At 49.3% G+C, this 15,561-nt stretch overlaps 6 protein-coding genes across 6 annotated transcripts; 3 read left to right on the plus strand and 3 right to left on the minus strand.

Moving 5' to 3' along the window:
• Positions 1–1,599: 1,599 nt before the first annotated feature.
• YALI1_D31981g (uncharacterized protein) lies at positions 1,600–2,841 on the plus strand (the record flags this gene model as incomplete). Its single annotated transcript, XM_068282845.1, has 2 exons — positions 1,600–1,722; positions 2,740–2,841. 2 exons carry the CDS (start codon positions 1,600–1,602, stop codon positions 2,839–2,841), a joined length of 225 nt encoding a protein of 74 aa, XP_068138946.1.
• Positions 2,842–2,869: 28 nt separating this feature from the next.
• On the minus strand, positions 2,870–3,637 carry YALI1_D32002g (uncharacterized protein; the record flags this gene model as incomplete). Its single annotated transcript, XM_503225.3, has 1 exon — positions 2,870–3,637. The coding sequence occupies one exon, from the start codon at positions 3,635–3,637 to the stop codon at positions 2,870–2,872; it is 768 nt and encodes a 255-aa protein (XP_503225.1).
• Positions 3,638–4,772: 1,135 nt separating this feature from the next.
• YALI1_D32013g (uncharacterized protein) lies at positions 4,773–5,879 on the plus strand (the record flags this gene model as incomplete). Its single annotated transcript, XM_503226.3, has 1 exon — positions 4,773–5,879. One exon carries the CDS (start codon positions 4,773–4,775, stop codon positions 5,877–5,879), a length of 1,107 nt encoding a protein of 368 aa, XP_503226.3.
• A 27-nt stretch (positions 5,880–5,906) lies between these two features.
• On the plus strand, positions 5,907–7,209 carry YALI1_D32024g (uncharacterized protein; the record flags this gene model as incomplete). Its single annotated transcript, XM_068282846.1, has 2 exons — positions 5,907–6,089; positions 7,015–7,209. 2 exons carry the CDS (start codon positions 5,907–5,909, stop codon positions 7,207–7,209), a joined length of 378 nt encoding a protein of 125 aa, XP_068138947.1.
• Positions 7,210–8,586: 1,377 nt separating this feature from the next.
• On the minus strand, positions 8,587–10,488 carry YALI1_D32070g (uncharacterized protein; the record flags this gene model as incomplete). Its single annotated transcript, XM_503227.3, has 1 exon — positions 8,587–10,488. One exon carries the CDS (start codon positions 10,486–10,488, stop codon positions 8,587–8,589), a length of 1,902 nt encoding a protein of 633 aa, XP_503227.3.
• Positions 10,489–13,369: 2,881 nt separating this feature from the next.
• YALI1_D32111g (uncharacterized protein) lies at positions 13,370–14,584 on the minus strand (the record flags this gene model as incomplete). The annotated part of the gene is made up of 1 exon (XM_503228.3): positions 13,370–14,584. One exon carries the CDS (start codon positions 14,582–14,584, stop codon positions 13,370–13,372), a length of 1,215 nt encoding a protein of 404 aa, XP_503228.3.
• Positions 14,585–15,561: the final 977 nt, after the last annotated feature.

A 15,561-nucleotide genomic window follows, 5' to 3' on the forward strand; every position in this document is an offset into this window, starting at 1 on the left:
GTATGTATAGGACATATGGTACCTACAGTACATACTGCAGTCTCAACAACGGAAGCAGAAGAAAGAGCCTGGAGACTCCGAAATTCTAGCACAGGGTGTAACTGGCCAGAGACCCCTGAATCCTCAAAGGGATGGGTACAGGCTCGAGGGCGAACTTCACTCTTCGTTTCGACAAGTCGCTCTGTCCAGGTTCCATTCACCATGGAGATGATCTAGGAATTGCGTGGATTCTCGTCGGTGAGAAGAGAAGAGTTGACTCAATATCGGAGAAGATATTCAGTCAAAGTCTCATAATCTGCTTTGGCTCTTCATCGCACGCCCCACCCAACGACTGCTCACTTCCATAATTGACACTGTGAGTTGGGGACCGTACGGAGCCCGCGGCATGGGATTGTGTTTCCGTGTGTGTGACTAAATGCGCATCCAAAGCGCTATGTGGCATATATGAAGTAGTCCGACAATGCACGCCGAATGAGGTCGAAGCCGTGGACTCGGTGGTATCCATCGAATGAGGGAGTTCCGAGACGGACGAGTAGCAGTCAGTACATACAGTAGGGGAAGGGAATACTGTGTGGGTGGATGTATTGAAGAGTGGCATCGTGGTTATTGTGACAGTTGTGATACAGCAGTCATGTGACATCCAAGAATCACTTTGTGTATCAATACCGTCTGTCTGGTTCTAATCCCGAGTCTGTTTGACTGATCACCACTGAACTAGGTGAAGGTCGCGATTTATCCTTAGCTTGTCCTGACAGCCTTATCCTGAGACAGTTGATGAAGTGAGCGGTAATCAATCTGCTGAAGAACAGTGTCTGTGTAATGTGATCTGTCGGAGATTTGTGTTAGCAGCTGGGAGAGGAGAGCTGGGAGAGGGGTGGTTGTGTCAATGACGGACTGTTTCAGCCCCCAAAAAAAATGTGTTTTTGCGTCACTCTTTGTGTCACTCTTTGTGTCACTCCTGTGTCATTCGTATTGTTTTGTTGCGACAGGGGCTACCGGACGCAACAAGTGATGAGTAAGAAGAAGAGAGCAGAAATGGGCACTCTAGAGAAAATAATCAGAGTTTTTACAGTCCAATCTGACCGGTCAAAGGTCATAGTACAGTGCATTTGACCAGTCACATCTAGTACAGTATGCACTGTACTATTGACATTTGCGACCATTTCCAAACCGCTCCAAATTGACCAATTTTGATGTCATCGACGTGGGATTTTGTTCATCCTACTTATTGATTCCTTTATAGCAATATTTTCAATACAACCAAATTCCAATCTCTGTTCCAGCAGCAGAAAATTCACCTTTAATTTCCACCATTACTCCATCTGGAATTGACGCTCTTGGACCCCAAAAATCGAATATAGACAAACAGAGTCGATTTCAGTATTCCTATGATCCCATTATATCTTCTTTTCAACTCGCAAAGTCCACTGATTGACGCATTATCGAGTTATGGCAAAACCATCTGCAGCACATACGGACTATGTCCAACTTTTAAAGACGCATTTATATACCGCTGCAGAAATGCTAGATTTATGGGGACTTTACCATTGGGTTTCTTGGACTCGAAATATTCTATTTCATTTGTTTCCATATCGTCAGATGTCCTGGAACAAATTCTGGAGCAGTTTCTTTGATCCTAAACCTGCTTTCAAAAAAACACATTTCTCAGCCAAAAACCAGACATTTAGAGACCAGCACTTTGATTTCTTTTCCTTTTATCCCGTTAAAACACTCTCCAATTCAAGTTATCAACTCATGGCCTTTCTGACAGATTCAAGCGCCGGTATTAAAACACCCCATACCAGAGAACAAAAAAAAATTCAGAAAACACGGCACAAAAACTAATTGAAATATATATGATGTCCCAAAAGACGATTTCCTGACCCCCCCCCAAATTCACTGCTATCACGTGAACTTTTTCCAGTCCCTACCAATATTACCCATCTCCCACCCATCTCTCAGTCAACTATCTGATTATTACTAGACTCTTGTATAGACGTTCCAGAGACACGTGACCAGTAATAATATCCACAATACATACCCTATATACACCTCAGCTTAGAACAACATCCTCTAATCCTTTTACCACTGCTTCATTACGCTCTGTGTTTCCCAGGACTTCTATGTTTGCTTGCCACTATTTAGTTAGACTTTAGTTGACAAAATTTTCACTGGATGTCCCTACACGGCCCTCCAGATCTTCTGAAGAAACATATAATATATCCTACTGTAGCTACAGACCCCAGAATTCACTTGGTTTAAACATAATCCACCCTCGTGAATTCATATACACGATATCGAACATTCTCCAAAAAAAAACAAAAAAAATTACTTGGATTTTGTTGAGAGAAATACATAACATCAAACCAACACTACTCTGCGAATACAAGTCGGAATTGAAGAATTGAACCCCATTCGTTTCGTCATGATTCATTTCCCTCGTTCAAACTGTCTCTATCTGGTCTCCTTTGACTAAAGGAGACGTTATCTTTGACCTTTTTTCTCATGAGAAACTTCAACTAATTTTTTCCACAATAGTTGGATCGTATCCCCAACGCTCTAATCGGCAGGTCACGTTACGTGCTACAACTAACACACTTTTCTACTCCACACTTTTCTACTCCACACTTTTCTACTCCACACTTTTCTACTCCACACTTTTCTACTCCACACTTTTCTACTCCACACTTTTCTACAGCTGCTTTCACTCTCGCATAACTCGCAATCATTCGCATTCAGATCGCTCTTGCTTGTGATGTTAAGGATGCTCGTGATGCTGCTCTCTCGCGGCCTTCGTTGGCCATACATTACTATAATGCAGCCCGCCTCTCAATAACTTAGGTCTCACCTTTTTCATCTCTCACTCCAGCTAAACCGCCAGTCTGGTCTTGCCCTGCGACTTGACGTTCTTGGAGGCCGACTCCTCATGGGACTGGAACTGGACCTCCTCCTTCTCGGGCAGACGCAGCACCTGCTTGATCTTGACGCCCATCTGGCGCAGCTCGTCGGTCACCTCGGAGGTCTTGGTCCAGACGTTGAACCGCACACCGGCCTTTCGGATGTTGACAAAAATGCCGTTCACGTTGGAGGCCGAGCCGTCCACGTTGTTGTACTTGCCCTCGTGCTTGGCAATCTCCTCGTCGGTCTCGAGGCTCTCGCCAATCACAGACAGCACCGTGTGGAGCCAAATCTCGTCAAACTCGTTGGCAGACTTGGGCTTGAACTGGTAGAACCACTTGCCGCCGGCCTTGTTGGAGTCACACTCCCACTCGGGCCGGATGCCCTTTCTGAAAAATGCATAGTCCGACCGGATGGGTAGCTCCACCAGCTTGGGGATGTTGTTGTACACCGCCCAGAAGCCCTCAACGGTGTCGAACGACACCACCTCCTTGATCAGATCGTGCCAGGCAACCGCGGGGGAAGGGGGCTTGATGTACCACAGAGTCCAGGGGGTGGTCAGCTTGTGGACGGTGGCAAACTCAGTCTTGGAGTCGAACACGGTGCTGAAGGGCTCCGCGGGGGTCACCTCCTCCTCGACTGTCTCGGTCACCTCGGCAGGCTCGGAAGCAACGGGGGCCTCCTCCTTGATGTTGAGGTTGGCGACAGCTTCAGTCACGTTGTCAGTAGTAGCGGCCATTCTGGGTTAGTACGGAATCGGCAGTTGTGAGCGAGAAGCTGGTTTATGGCGATGTAAGATACGTGATACGTCTAAGTCTATGCTGAACAACATAGGCACTGGAGGAATCACAGACTGGGACAATTGCAAGGCGATATCTGTAGAAATCACTGAGACATCCGTCTGGATTGCCATTGTAGACATGGTGATTGTGCCCTTGATGGAGACAGATTTTCGACCGACAGACGAGCAGACAGGTCGATATTTAGTAGTCATGGCCATAAGGACAGCTCATTGATGGCACACTTGCACAGAACGAGAGGGAGGAGATGGACATCAGCAGAACTGCAGCAACAGTAACAGCAAACATGTGTAGACGGTAGACTTAGACTGAAGACAGAGACAGGCACCGCAGGGAAGCGAAACGTGTCGAAGAGACATATACTGCTCACCTTACACACCATCGATGAGTGCACGCGACATGCCACATCCGCAGTGTCGTCCCACCACTTTAGTAGTGTCGTCCCACCACATCAACAGCGTCTTCCCCATCACATCAACAGTCTCGTCACCACATCCACAACATCGTCGCCACATTCACAGTATCATCAACGCCACCATCGAAATCACATCGCCGAGTCCTCCCCCTATCTCTTCTCTACCATCTCCAACCCCTCATGTCTGAGTGTGCTACCACTTTTTCCTGTCTGTGCGACTGTGTATCCATCTGTGTAACACCGCCAAATCGGGGCCGATCCGGGCAAAAAAAACGCCACATGGCATCGCGCGCACCACGTGATCGCTTGTCACGTGACTTCACCCCCTTGCGACATACTCACTTTCCAATCAAGTACTGTTGTGCGATCAAGACAGAGCTCGTTTGTGGTGGATGAATTGTGCAAGAGGAATTTTGGGTCCTGCAGTGCCGGGTAACCCCCCTGCTGAACTGAAAGTGTCACCTAACCTCCTTTTAGCGTTTGTCTGGATTTGGCAGTGTGGGTAGGGACGGGTCCTAACCCTGCCATCGATTGGGAGGGGACCCTAACCCAGCCTCTTCCTGTCTTTTCTCATTGGAAGTAAGAAATGGGAACTTCACCTAACCCTGATTCCCAATTGGAAAGTTTCCAAAATTAGACACCCCTAGCCCCGTTCGCACATGAAAGATGCACTCCAACGCACTTTGTGTAACTTGGCATCTCCATCATCACCTCCACACATCACCCAACGGCGGACTTTTGACCCAATTGGCAAGCTGTCGACCCCCAAACCCCGCCATCGACTCTCTGCTGTGTCACGTGACCGCACATCTCGTCTTCTGCGCCCCCTGATGACCTCTTCCATCCAGCGGTACGCCTTTTATCTGTTTGGGCTGGGTGCCGCCATCACGGCGTTTGTGGCTGCTGGGCTGTACATTTTCCAGTCCAAGCTCATCTATCCGTCAAATTTCCCCGCCGGGTCTCGAACACACGTGGACACGCCCGATTCTCAGGGCATGCCGTCATACAAAGATGTGACGATTGAGACTGCCGACGGCGAGAAGATCAAGGCGTTTGTGGTTCTGCACGACGAGTCGGAGCCCAACTATGTGCCCAAGACGGTTCTTCTCCTGTGTCCCAATGCCGGGAACATGGGGCATGCTCTGCCCATTGTGCGGCTGTTCTACCAACAGATGGGCTACAATGCGGTGATTTTTTCGTACCGAGGATATGGCTTGAGTACAGGCACGGCCAGCGAAGTGGGCATCAAGACGGACGCCCGGGCGCTGTACAACTATCTGCAGACCCATCCGCAAATCAAAAACACCTCTCTGGTGCTGTATGGGCGCTCTCTGGGCGGCGCAGTGGCCATTTACATGGCGTCGCAGTTTGGCGGCTCCGAGGGCTCCATCATCAAGGGTCTGATTCTTGAAAACACCTTTCTGAGCATCCCCAAGCTCATTGGGTACGTGCTTCCGTTCGCGGCGCCTTTTGCCCGACTCTGCCACCAGAAATGGGAGTCGGAGAAACTGATGCCCCTCATCAACCCGCAAATCCCCACAATGTTCCTGTCGGGGCTCCGAGACGAAATAGTGCCGCCTCCACACATGAAGGGACTCATTGGCATGTGTCCGGCCGACGTCAAGGTCGTCGAGTACTTTGCTAACGGAACCCACAATGATACCATTGTCCAACCCGAGTACTGGGAGAAGCTCGTTATGTTTATCCGAAAATATGTGGTCCCGATTGAGTCTCACGAAAAGGAGAAGGAAGAGCATCTGCACTAACGTTGACCAATATATCTTCTATTAACTATGGAATTCCAGTTAAAAATCGATGATGGAATAGAAGAAAGATACCAAAAAAAGACAAGAGATTCAAAGTGGCCTAGAATAGAGACAGTCTGGGAGATCCCACCTTTTTTGTGGTCATGTGGTCATGTGACTCATCGACTCACTGACTCACCAAGACGGTGCAGTGTTGAATTATGTTTTTACGTAAGTAATTTTTGCAGAAAAGTCATGATGACATCATATTGACAGTTGTAGACTGGGAAAAAAACTGCTCAGATTTCGGTCTAGAATTGGAATTCGGATGGTTCCATATTTCTTATTGTCACGTGACCCATATTGAGGTAGTTGTCACTTTTTGATAAAAAAAATAATAAAAAAAAAACAAATTCAACTTTTTCAACTGAAAATGCACCCGATCTGGCCCCAGAGTTGACTGTTGTAAATCCCTGAACAAGGGCTACGCAATGGTACCGATTTTTAGTCACGTGATTCATATTGGGGAGGTTGTTGCTGTTTCTCTGACTGAAAATAAATTCAACTTTTTGCGCTCAAAAATGGTCAGATCGGATGTCAGAGTTCATTGTTTGAAAGCCAAGGTCTGGTGCTACGGGTCGGTATATTTTTTATTGTCACGTGGCCTATATTCAGCTAGTTTAATGCATGTATTTCCAGGTACGGAGGACTCTGCTAGACCAAGTAGAGTAGGTTGTATAGTATTTCAAAGTTGATCATCACGATTGTCAAATCCAGGGCTGAAAAATGATGTCCGTTTTATTATCACGTGACCAATATTGACGTTGTATTTTCCTGGTCTTTTTTTTCTGGCGAAGTGACCATATTTAGTTAATCAGGAAGAGATAGTGATGGTTTTTGGAGTTGTTTAGATAGTTTTGGGGATGCTGATTCGTGTTTCTTGTGTTTTTTCGTGGTTTATGAGTGCTTTCGCGAGTTTGGTGTGTGATTGGCAGACTTTTGGGGGTTTGTTAGTCGCCATCACCTTGGCCGACGCCTTCTACGTGCTGCGATGCAACAAGGACGCGGTTGATGAGGCCGATAACGGGGACGAAGACGGTTTGTAGGAGTTGTTGAGCCATTGTGCGAAATCTCCGACCCCGTTCGGTCTAGAGAGTGGCTGCTCGACTGCTTCGTCTACATCTCGTCCGTCAACCGACTCGACTACCTGGTTGGCGGCGTCACATACACTCTCACACTTTTCGATAAGGTCAATTACTTGCTTGGCTTTATCTCCGAGGACTCGGGCTATTTACCTGTGAGACAAGAATGTCAATGTGTCGTCGTATCGATTGTGTGTGGCTCTCGTTGAGTGCCAGATTGTTGTTCTGCGAGGCGATTTGGTGACCTAAATGCACCAAAATTAATACCTGTAGAAATCTTTAAAGGTGAAGATTTCAATGGTATCTTTTTTAGCTTGTTTAAGTGGATATTACAAAAGTTATTGGTGTAATAAGACTGGTATGGCCCCCGGGTCGGTTCAAATGCCGTTTGTGTCTGTGAAATATACAAAACTGTAGATATATTTGTACCAAAATGTAGCTGTTGAGATAACTATTCCAATGGTTGTCTTTTAGTATTTCTAGCGCCTATATTACGTCGGCTGGAGACACTCCTAATTCGAGTCCTACCACTAAGTGCCGTATAGTTAGAAGTTGTCGACTACTTCTGAGTAATTCTCAACTAAATGAACTTGTCTTCTTACCCAACACTGACAGACTCAGACAGACACTGATCTGAAACGAAATCAGACAGAGATACCAGAAGAAGAGATATGGTCACGTGCATATTTGAATTCACGTGGAATTTGGAGTCACGTGGAGTTTGGAGTCACGTGTAGTTAGGAGTCTCGTGGAATTTGGGGGACACGTGATCGTTGTTGACTAACCCTGACTAACCCGTCACATGAGACAGATTCACGGACAGAGTCACAGACAGAGTCACGGTCACTGAAGGGTACAGCTCGCACCACATCACATCACACCCGGTCTGTCATTTCCCAGTCGCGAGACAGAGGGAGACTGGCTGATTCCGATGAGACAACAATACTGGTTGATCGAACAAGACTTTGTCGAATGTCTGCACTGAATTAGACTATCCGAGACTTCGCTTGAATCCTTCTGCGTGGGTCATGATAGTGTCTTCATTTAGGTGTTTGTATCACCTACGCTGTGTCTACCTGGATGCTGTGCCAACAGTCAGCCTTGCTCTCGAAATCAGAACAAGTTCCCAACATGAGGACAGGGAGCACCACTGCTTAAGATGCCGCGGGTCTTCACCAAGCATCTGTCCACCTCGGACCAGGCCAAGTCCAAGGTCTGGCTGCTCCAGCCTGCTATCAAAGTGCCAAACGTCACAGAAAGTACATGGTCCAGTATGCCACTGGAGCTCCAAGCTGTCCGCTTAGTGTGGTACAGTTGCAGGTGTCTGCACCATGTCTTTGCACAAGAGTGTTGGGTGTGGTGCACTAGGGTGGAACATGGGAGTCGGAGCTAGCCTCAACAATCTGGTTCGACTCTCGATCTCATTACGACCCCTACCCTGGCACCTTACACATTTGTTTGACACCGCCCCCAGCACTGCATGTCAATCAAAACTTTTCTTGGACTATTTACAGACCCACTTAGAGCCTTACTATATACGATTTGGGAGGATGGATGGGATTACAGCCAATCCACACGTTACAGCTCTACTTGAGCTCAGACTCGCCCTCACCTTTGGGCTGGTACACCTTGACCTTCTCCATCACTCTCTGGTCCACGACCACCGGCTGAACCCACTCACTGCCGTTATCCTGGCCCTTCTTGACCCACTTGCTGGGCCAGTCATACTCCTCGGACACCAGCAAATCGGGGTCGGTCTTGACGTCGAAAGGACGGGTGTCTCCGGTCACAGCAACCACGGTGGCAGCTCCCACCTCGTCGGCCACGGCACGCTTGTTGAAGTACCGCGCAATTCGCAGAGGGGTGTTCATGAAGCCCATAATGTGTCGGTGGGGAATCACGGCGATGGGGGAAAAGAAAAACTGCTCGACAAAGGCAGTGCCAGATCCGGCAGGCGAGTTGAGATCATTGGGCTGTTGGTTGATGTTGGACGAGACGGTGGAGTGCGCTGTGGACGCGTTCTCAAAGCCAGACGCGTAAAACTCGGACAGCTCAGCCTCGGAGTACTCCTCTGGTCGAATATACGGCTTGGGCACGGGCTTTCGCTTGATTTCAGGCAGCGGCGCCTTCGGGTCCCATTCGGAGGGTGACATTTCAGACAGGGGCTTGGGGGTCTTGTTGTCGGAGGCTGCGGGCGTGTCGTGAGTCGAAGCCGTTTCGGAGACGACATCCACAGGTCCTGCCGCGGTCTGTTCAACGTCAGTGACGGCGGTCACGTCTCCAGAGTGAGAAATGGTCTCCGAAACGTCCTTCACCATCTCCGGGTGAGAGTTGAGGTGTTCAGAGACAGATTGAACATTCTGAACAGCAGTAGTAGGCTCTTCGACTGGAGTTTTGACTAGACCCAACGCATCATCGTCATCCTTCTCTCGGTTGGGAAACTCCTCATAGACCTTTCGATTATCCTCGTCCGGTCGAGGGTCCTCCAGAGGCCCCAGCCAGCCCTCGTGCAGACCGGCAAGGTACTCTTTGTAGGCGCCCCGGCCGACGCAAATGACGCCGGACTCGGGGTTGAACTCGAGCTTGGAGGTGATTTCCTTGTCAAGCTGCTCCTGGGCAATGGTGCCGGCGACGGAGATGGACATTTGCTCCTCGGGCTGCGAGTCGGGAGAAGAGGGTGCTCCGGGTCTGTTGTTGATGGAGTTGAAGGCCTGGAACGTGGGGTTGGGGTTGGTGTGTTTTTCCCGGCCGGCCTTGAGTCTCTCGACCTCAGCGTTCTGCTCCGCCACCGCCTTGTTGTACTCCTCCTCGTCGACCATGAGTCGCGACGGCACCTTGGGCAGGCCCATCTGCTCCCGTCGGTAGTTTCGAATGCCCTCTGCGACCACATATCGGATCTCGCCCTGGCGCGACTCCTGCTTCACCTCAAAGTCCAGCGCCGCGGCCGTCAGAATCGGCTTGATGTATGCTCGAAAGTGGGTCAGCACATGGTCGAGATAGTCGCCCGGCGGAGGCGCCACAAAGACGGTGATTTTCCGCGGAATCTCCAGCCCACCTAGAGGACGCTCTCCGAGATACGCCACCGCGTCCTTGTACTGCTGGCGCACCTTTTTCCGCTCGTGACGATCGTAGTAGATTCCACCGGAAATCGTGCCAACCACGGTCCAGAAAATCATCCAGTTTCGCGACGGCAGCCGCAGCTGACGGATCCCCATAGCTCTCAGGGCCGGGTTGGTGTATCCGGTTTTTTTGGGCGCCGCTTCGGCGGTCGGTTTCGACGACTTTGGTGCGGTTTCGTCAGCCATGTTGAGGTGGTGTGGAGGAGGGAGAAAAGGCGAAAAAGCGTGGAGCTTATTTTGGTGTATAATTTTTGGGGTGGGACATTGGGGGGAAAATGTGGGAATGATCTGGGGGGCTGAAGGTATGTTGAAGGGGGTATTTCTGGATATTTTGTTTTTATTTGTCGGCCGAGTTGATGGGATTTGCATTGTTTACGATTGCATCAAAATTGAGCGAGTTGGACTTTTCAATAATTCCAACAAATATGTTAAAAAGTCCAGTACTTTTGTTGGAGATGAAGAAGGAAGTTTTTGGGGACTACAGGAGTTTTGGAGGAGTTTGTGTAGGGAATAGTTGAGGGGGGTGGTTTTTGGTGGTTTGTGGGTGGTGGTAGGTCGATGGACGATTGGCGTTGAGTTTTGTCGGTATATTGAGTGAATCGTCCCGTTGTAGTGGATTTTGTAGTTTGTCAAGTAATATTTCGAGTAGTTAGTTGGTGTGTTGTGGAAGGTAAATATATATAGTTATTCTTTCACAGCAAAGTTATAATTAATTTGAATATATGAGAAAAAAAATATAGAAAAATATAGGAAAAAAAAAAATATATATAAAAATATAAAAAAAAATAAAAAAACACAACTTTTCGCTGATCAAGTAGTTATACCGCCTATATATATAACAAACTGAGATATTTTTGTCGGTTTATTTATATTTCGTTGGTTATTGGAGGAATTGTGGTGTTGTCGCTGGGATTCTGGACATGTTGGCTCTGAGGATGTTTGAGGCGTAAATGGTGACTGTTTTAGTGACTAATCTAGTCCGTTTTTTTATGCTAAATTCATGGGCACGAAAATCAGAGCGATCGGATCAGTATTCATGGAGTTGGGGTTTCTTCAGAAGTGGTGAAGAAATTTCGAGGAAAATATTAGGATTTTCCAAGGGAGATACAGATGAGTTTGTATGGAGATGAATGTTTGTTTTGGTCATATTAATAGATTGTTGAAGACATATTTCGGATATATATATTCGTCGGTGAGTTGTGATCCAACCGAGGTGGATGAAGTGGGACAAAAAGCTGGGGACGACTTTGGACTGAACATTTGAGGGGGTTTGAGAGGAGAGGGATAAAAGTATGTAAAGAAATAGTTGTTTGTTTCGTTCCGTTTGTATATATCCTTTGAGTCTATGGAAATCTGGTTTATATTCAGCGAGTTGAATTGAGTAGTTGTGTGCATGATTTGACATGAACACTTGGCAAACCTGGAGGAACGTTGTAGATGGTTTTTGAAAAGAAAAAGAGGGGTTTCTATAAATGATATTGTTATTATTATTCCTTTGATTAAAATAAAACTACCCCGGGCTCAATAGGACTGATATTGAGTAACTTAATGGTTTCCGATTCTTTAGGCGTAGTGTGGCAAGTGTCTTTTTAACGCTTCATGTGATTGAGAGGGGCACTTTTCCCACATGTTGAAAAAATGGATATAATGGCATTATTTTTCTCCAATTAGTCCGATTTCAAGGAGTTTGGACAGATTGGTTTTGTATTCGATTAGTTGTGAAGAATCTAGATATCCAGATAGTGTGATACTGTTATACGAAGCCAAACATACTCTCGTTTGCTGGGTCTTCCAGGAATGCTGGAGCTTAGATGAGTAGATCAAAAGTTGTGTATTTTGCTTCTCTACTCAATTGCTTTTGAATATTGCCATCGACCAAATACTCATTCATTCTGAGTAGGTTTCTTTCTCTGAATTGTCTGGCGAACACAACCGGCTGCCCATTTGGGGCTCAGAGGATTGGAATGCCGGTTCAAATATATGATGACGGTTGTTCATTGAGTTCAGCAGGTTCATATTAAACCATCATTTAACTGATCGGCTTGCCAACCAGCTTGCTACGGGAACCAAACGCCCCGCTCCTCGTTTTATCAATCTCTAGATGTCCATGCATAGATGTATTTGATCATGCTGCAGTATTGTATATGATCATGCAGTATTGTGCATTATCATGCTCAGTCTTCCCCACATTAGTTTAACCACAGCGGTTCAGTCTTCTAGTTCTTTTCCTCTTACTTATTCCTTGCAACAGACACAGACGGAGCATTAACAGTAACACCGAGAGTTCGAACACATGCAGAATCCGAACACCGACACAGACACCGTCGCTTTGTGTCACACTCTGCGTTTGTCACGCTTTGCTTCTGTGTCATGGTCCCCTTCAGTATCTGGGCCACATTGACAAGCCACACCAACACTACCCCGTTACTCGTCCAGGGCAACTCCCCATCGTCGGCTCGCAATCGTTCTCTGCTCTCTCTGAGGTATCTCTGTCACCCAGTGGTCCTTCTGCATCCTCCTGGAGCTCAGCCACCCACTAATGGTCTGCGCACCTCGTCCTTGCACCAGCTCCAACTCCTCCTCCTCAGTCGTCCATCCGATGGCCTCCGCACGGTCGCCTAGTTGCCAGTGTTGTCTGTGGACGATGTAGGTTGGACAGTGGAATGTGATAGAGTAACGCGACAATTCTCATGTCCTGTTCCAGTTCACCCTAGCTGCCATCACCCATCTCACAGCTGATCTTGTGCAACATCTAGATCACTAATTCCTGAAGACAATGTCACATGACTCTTAATGCTCTAACACACCCTCGACTCTCACCTGACGCGACCTCCACGTTCATCTGGCGCCTTTTTACTTCACTCCGAATGGCCACGTCTTCGAAATAACACGTCCGAAGACATCACTCAGCCGTGCCAGTGCTTCCTCTCCTGTGACTACACACGAAGCTGCTGTTTCATGTTATACTGTGGGTGCTTTCCAGACCAAGCGTAGAAGTACTCGCACTGTACAAGTCACCCCCTCCACTCCCATGTGCTCGCATCTGCCATTGCTCTGGAACTCCGTGTCTGTTCCACGTATCTACACTGTGACCTGTTAGTCTCGTTGAGAAACTGAAATATGTTAAAAGCTATATACGAATGCCGGATTAAAAGTGGCGTCTAGAGAACAAATAAATAAGAGCCGTTGCAGGGCTAGCGGGCAGACCGGCTGCAACCAAGAGCTACTGCCGCATGGTCGGATGGTCTGCTTAGATGAGCAGAGCGATGCAAGAGAGGCCGACAGCGCCGATTGACAGTGAGACCATGGAGGCGCCGTTGGACTGGCCGTTCGAGCCGGAGGCAGAACCAGAGGCGGAGGAGCCAGAGGCGGAGGAGCCAGCAGATCGAGTTGCTGAGCCAGAGGCGCCGGATCCAGAGGCGCCGGCAGATCGAGTGGCGGAGCCTGAGGCAGAAGCACCGGAAGCACCACCGGAGACGGCAGAAGTGGCGAGGCCAGAGGCAGAGCCGACACCAGCAGCTCCAGAGCCAGAAGCAGAGCCGGTGGGGGCAGCAGAGCCAGAGGCGGCAGAACCAGATGCACCAGAACCAGATGCGCCAGCGCCAGTCTCAGAAGCAGAGCCGGAGCCAGAGGCAGCGGATCCAGAGGCGCCAGATCCAGTGACGGCGGCACCGGAGCCAGAAGCGGCAGAGCCAGAGGCGGCGGAGCCAGAGGCAGCAGAGCCAGAGGCGGCGGAGCCAGAGGCAGCAGATCCAGAGGCCTCAGCGCCGGAAGCAGTGGCGGTGGCAGCTCCAGAGCCGGAAGCGCCGGAGGCACCAGCTGCGCCAGAAGCTCCAGAGGCGTCAGCACCAGTAGCGGTAGCAGCTCCAGAGCCCTCAGCACCAGAGCCAGAGGCTCCAGAGGCCTCGGCACCAGAGGCAGTAGCAGCGCCAGAAGCGCCAGAAGCTCCGGAGGCACCAGCACCTTCAGTCTGGGCGGCGCCGGAACCGGAAGCCTGGGCAGGGGCAGAGGCACCAGAAGCACCGGCAGCGCCCTCGGTCTGGGCACCACCAGAGGGACCAGCAGCACCGGAAGCGCCGGAAGCACCAGCAGCACCCTCAGTCTGGGCAGCGCCAGAGGGACCAGCAGCAGCACCAGAAGCGTCGGAAGCTCCACCAGCAGCCTGGGTCTGGGCGGCGCCGGAGGCCTCAGCGGCGGTGGTGGCAGCGGCAGCGCCAGACTCTCCTCCACCGACAATCTGGGCACCTCCGGAAGGACCGGCAGCGGCGCCAGGAGCGACACCAGCGGCTCCATCAGCTCCGCTCTGGGGGGAGCCGGCCATCTGGAGAGCGTCGACGGTGGCCTGCTGGGCGGCGTAGGCCTGGGGCACGAAGGATGCGGTGTCGTAGAGAATGGGGTTGGCGGTGGCCTGGGCGGCGGCGAGGTTGCCGTTACCGACAGAGACAGCGTTTGGAAGCAGAGACATTGTGAGTATGTGTGTGTGTGTGTGTGTGTGTTTTGGGAGGTTGTTTGTTCGGTAGTTTGATGTGGGGATTTCAGCGACAGATCGACGGGTTTATATATCTTGTCTCTCAACGCCAGTGGCTGCCGAGACAAGCTTTGTAAATCAGGTACATGGTCTGAGCAGGGGTTATTGTGAGGTTAAAAAAGACAAAGTGGGCGAGTGCGGGGAGGGTAGAAAACGTGGCGGTTGGTGAGTAAAATGGATGTTTGAGTGGGCAGAGGCGGCAAGTTTGGAGATGGCAATGGGTGGGTAAGTGGGGCAGGCGTTTTTCGGGTTTGGAGGACGACGATTGGGTGAGTTGTGCCAACTTGTCCATCCCAACTTGTCCAGGTTGAGCTCTTCGACTTTTCGTTTGCTTTGCTTGGCATAGCCACGTACTCTGATACTCGACGTACATGGCCGCCAGCCCAGTATGTGACATGTGTTTGGGCTTCTATTTTTGCAACAATTCGGTTGCCTTCTTCGGCGTGTTTTCCTGCTCGAGAATTAGAGTTGTCGTGTATTTTTTGTGTTGTTTAGAGGAGAGACGGTAGCACGTTTCTTTCATCGGCGACAAAAGTGGAATGAGGATGTTTTTGTACCCTAACAGCCATTCTCTATTTTCTCGAACTCCCTCCGTTGTTGTGGCACGTCTAATTGTTGAGATGTGATTTTTTCTTCTTTTTTTTTTTTTCATTTGCATTTTTTCACGCGAACCATGTTTAGCGTGATTCATGCAAAATGACACTTCCAAACAGGGGCCTGCGCAAGGTACCATCAAACCCTGTTGGGTGTCTATCACTTGTTTGTTCGTTGGCGGAATGATGTCATTGTTGTTGACGGGCGAAAAGGGATGGGGACTGGATGAGAATTCGTCAGTCTGGGTAGTGAGCTTAGATGGAGAAGCCAGGCGGTGAACCCAGGCGGTGATAGAGCTGGAATCTAACCACAGGTATGCT

Source organism: Yarrowia lipolytica, chromosome 1D, assembly GCF_001761485.1.
Source record: "Yarrowia lipolytica chromosome 1D, complete sequence".
In the NCBI taxonomy this organism is placed as follows: domain Eukaryota; kingdom Fungi; phylum Ascomycota; class Dipodascomycetes; order Dipodascales; genus Yarrowia; species Yarrowia lipolytica.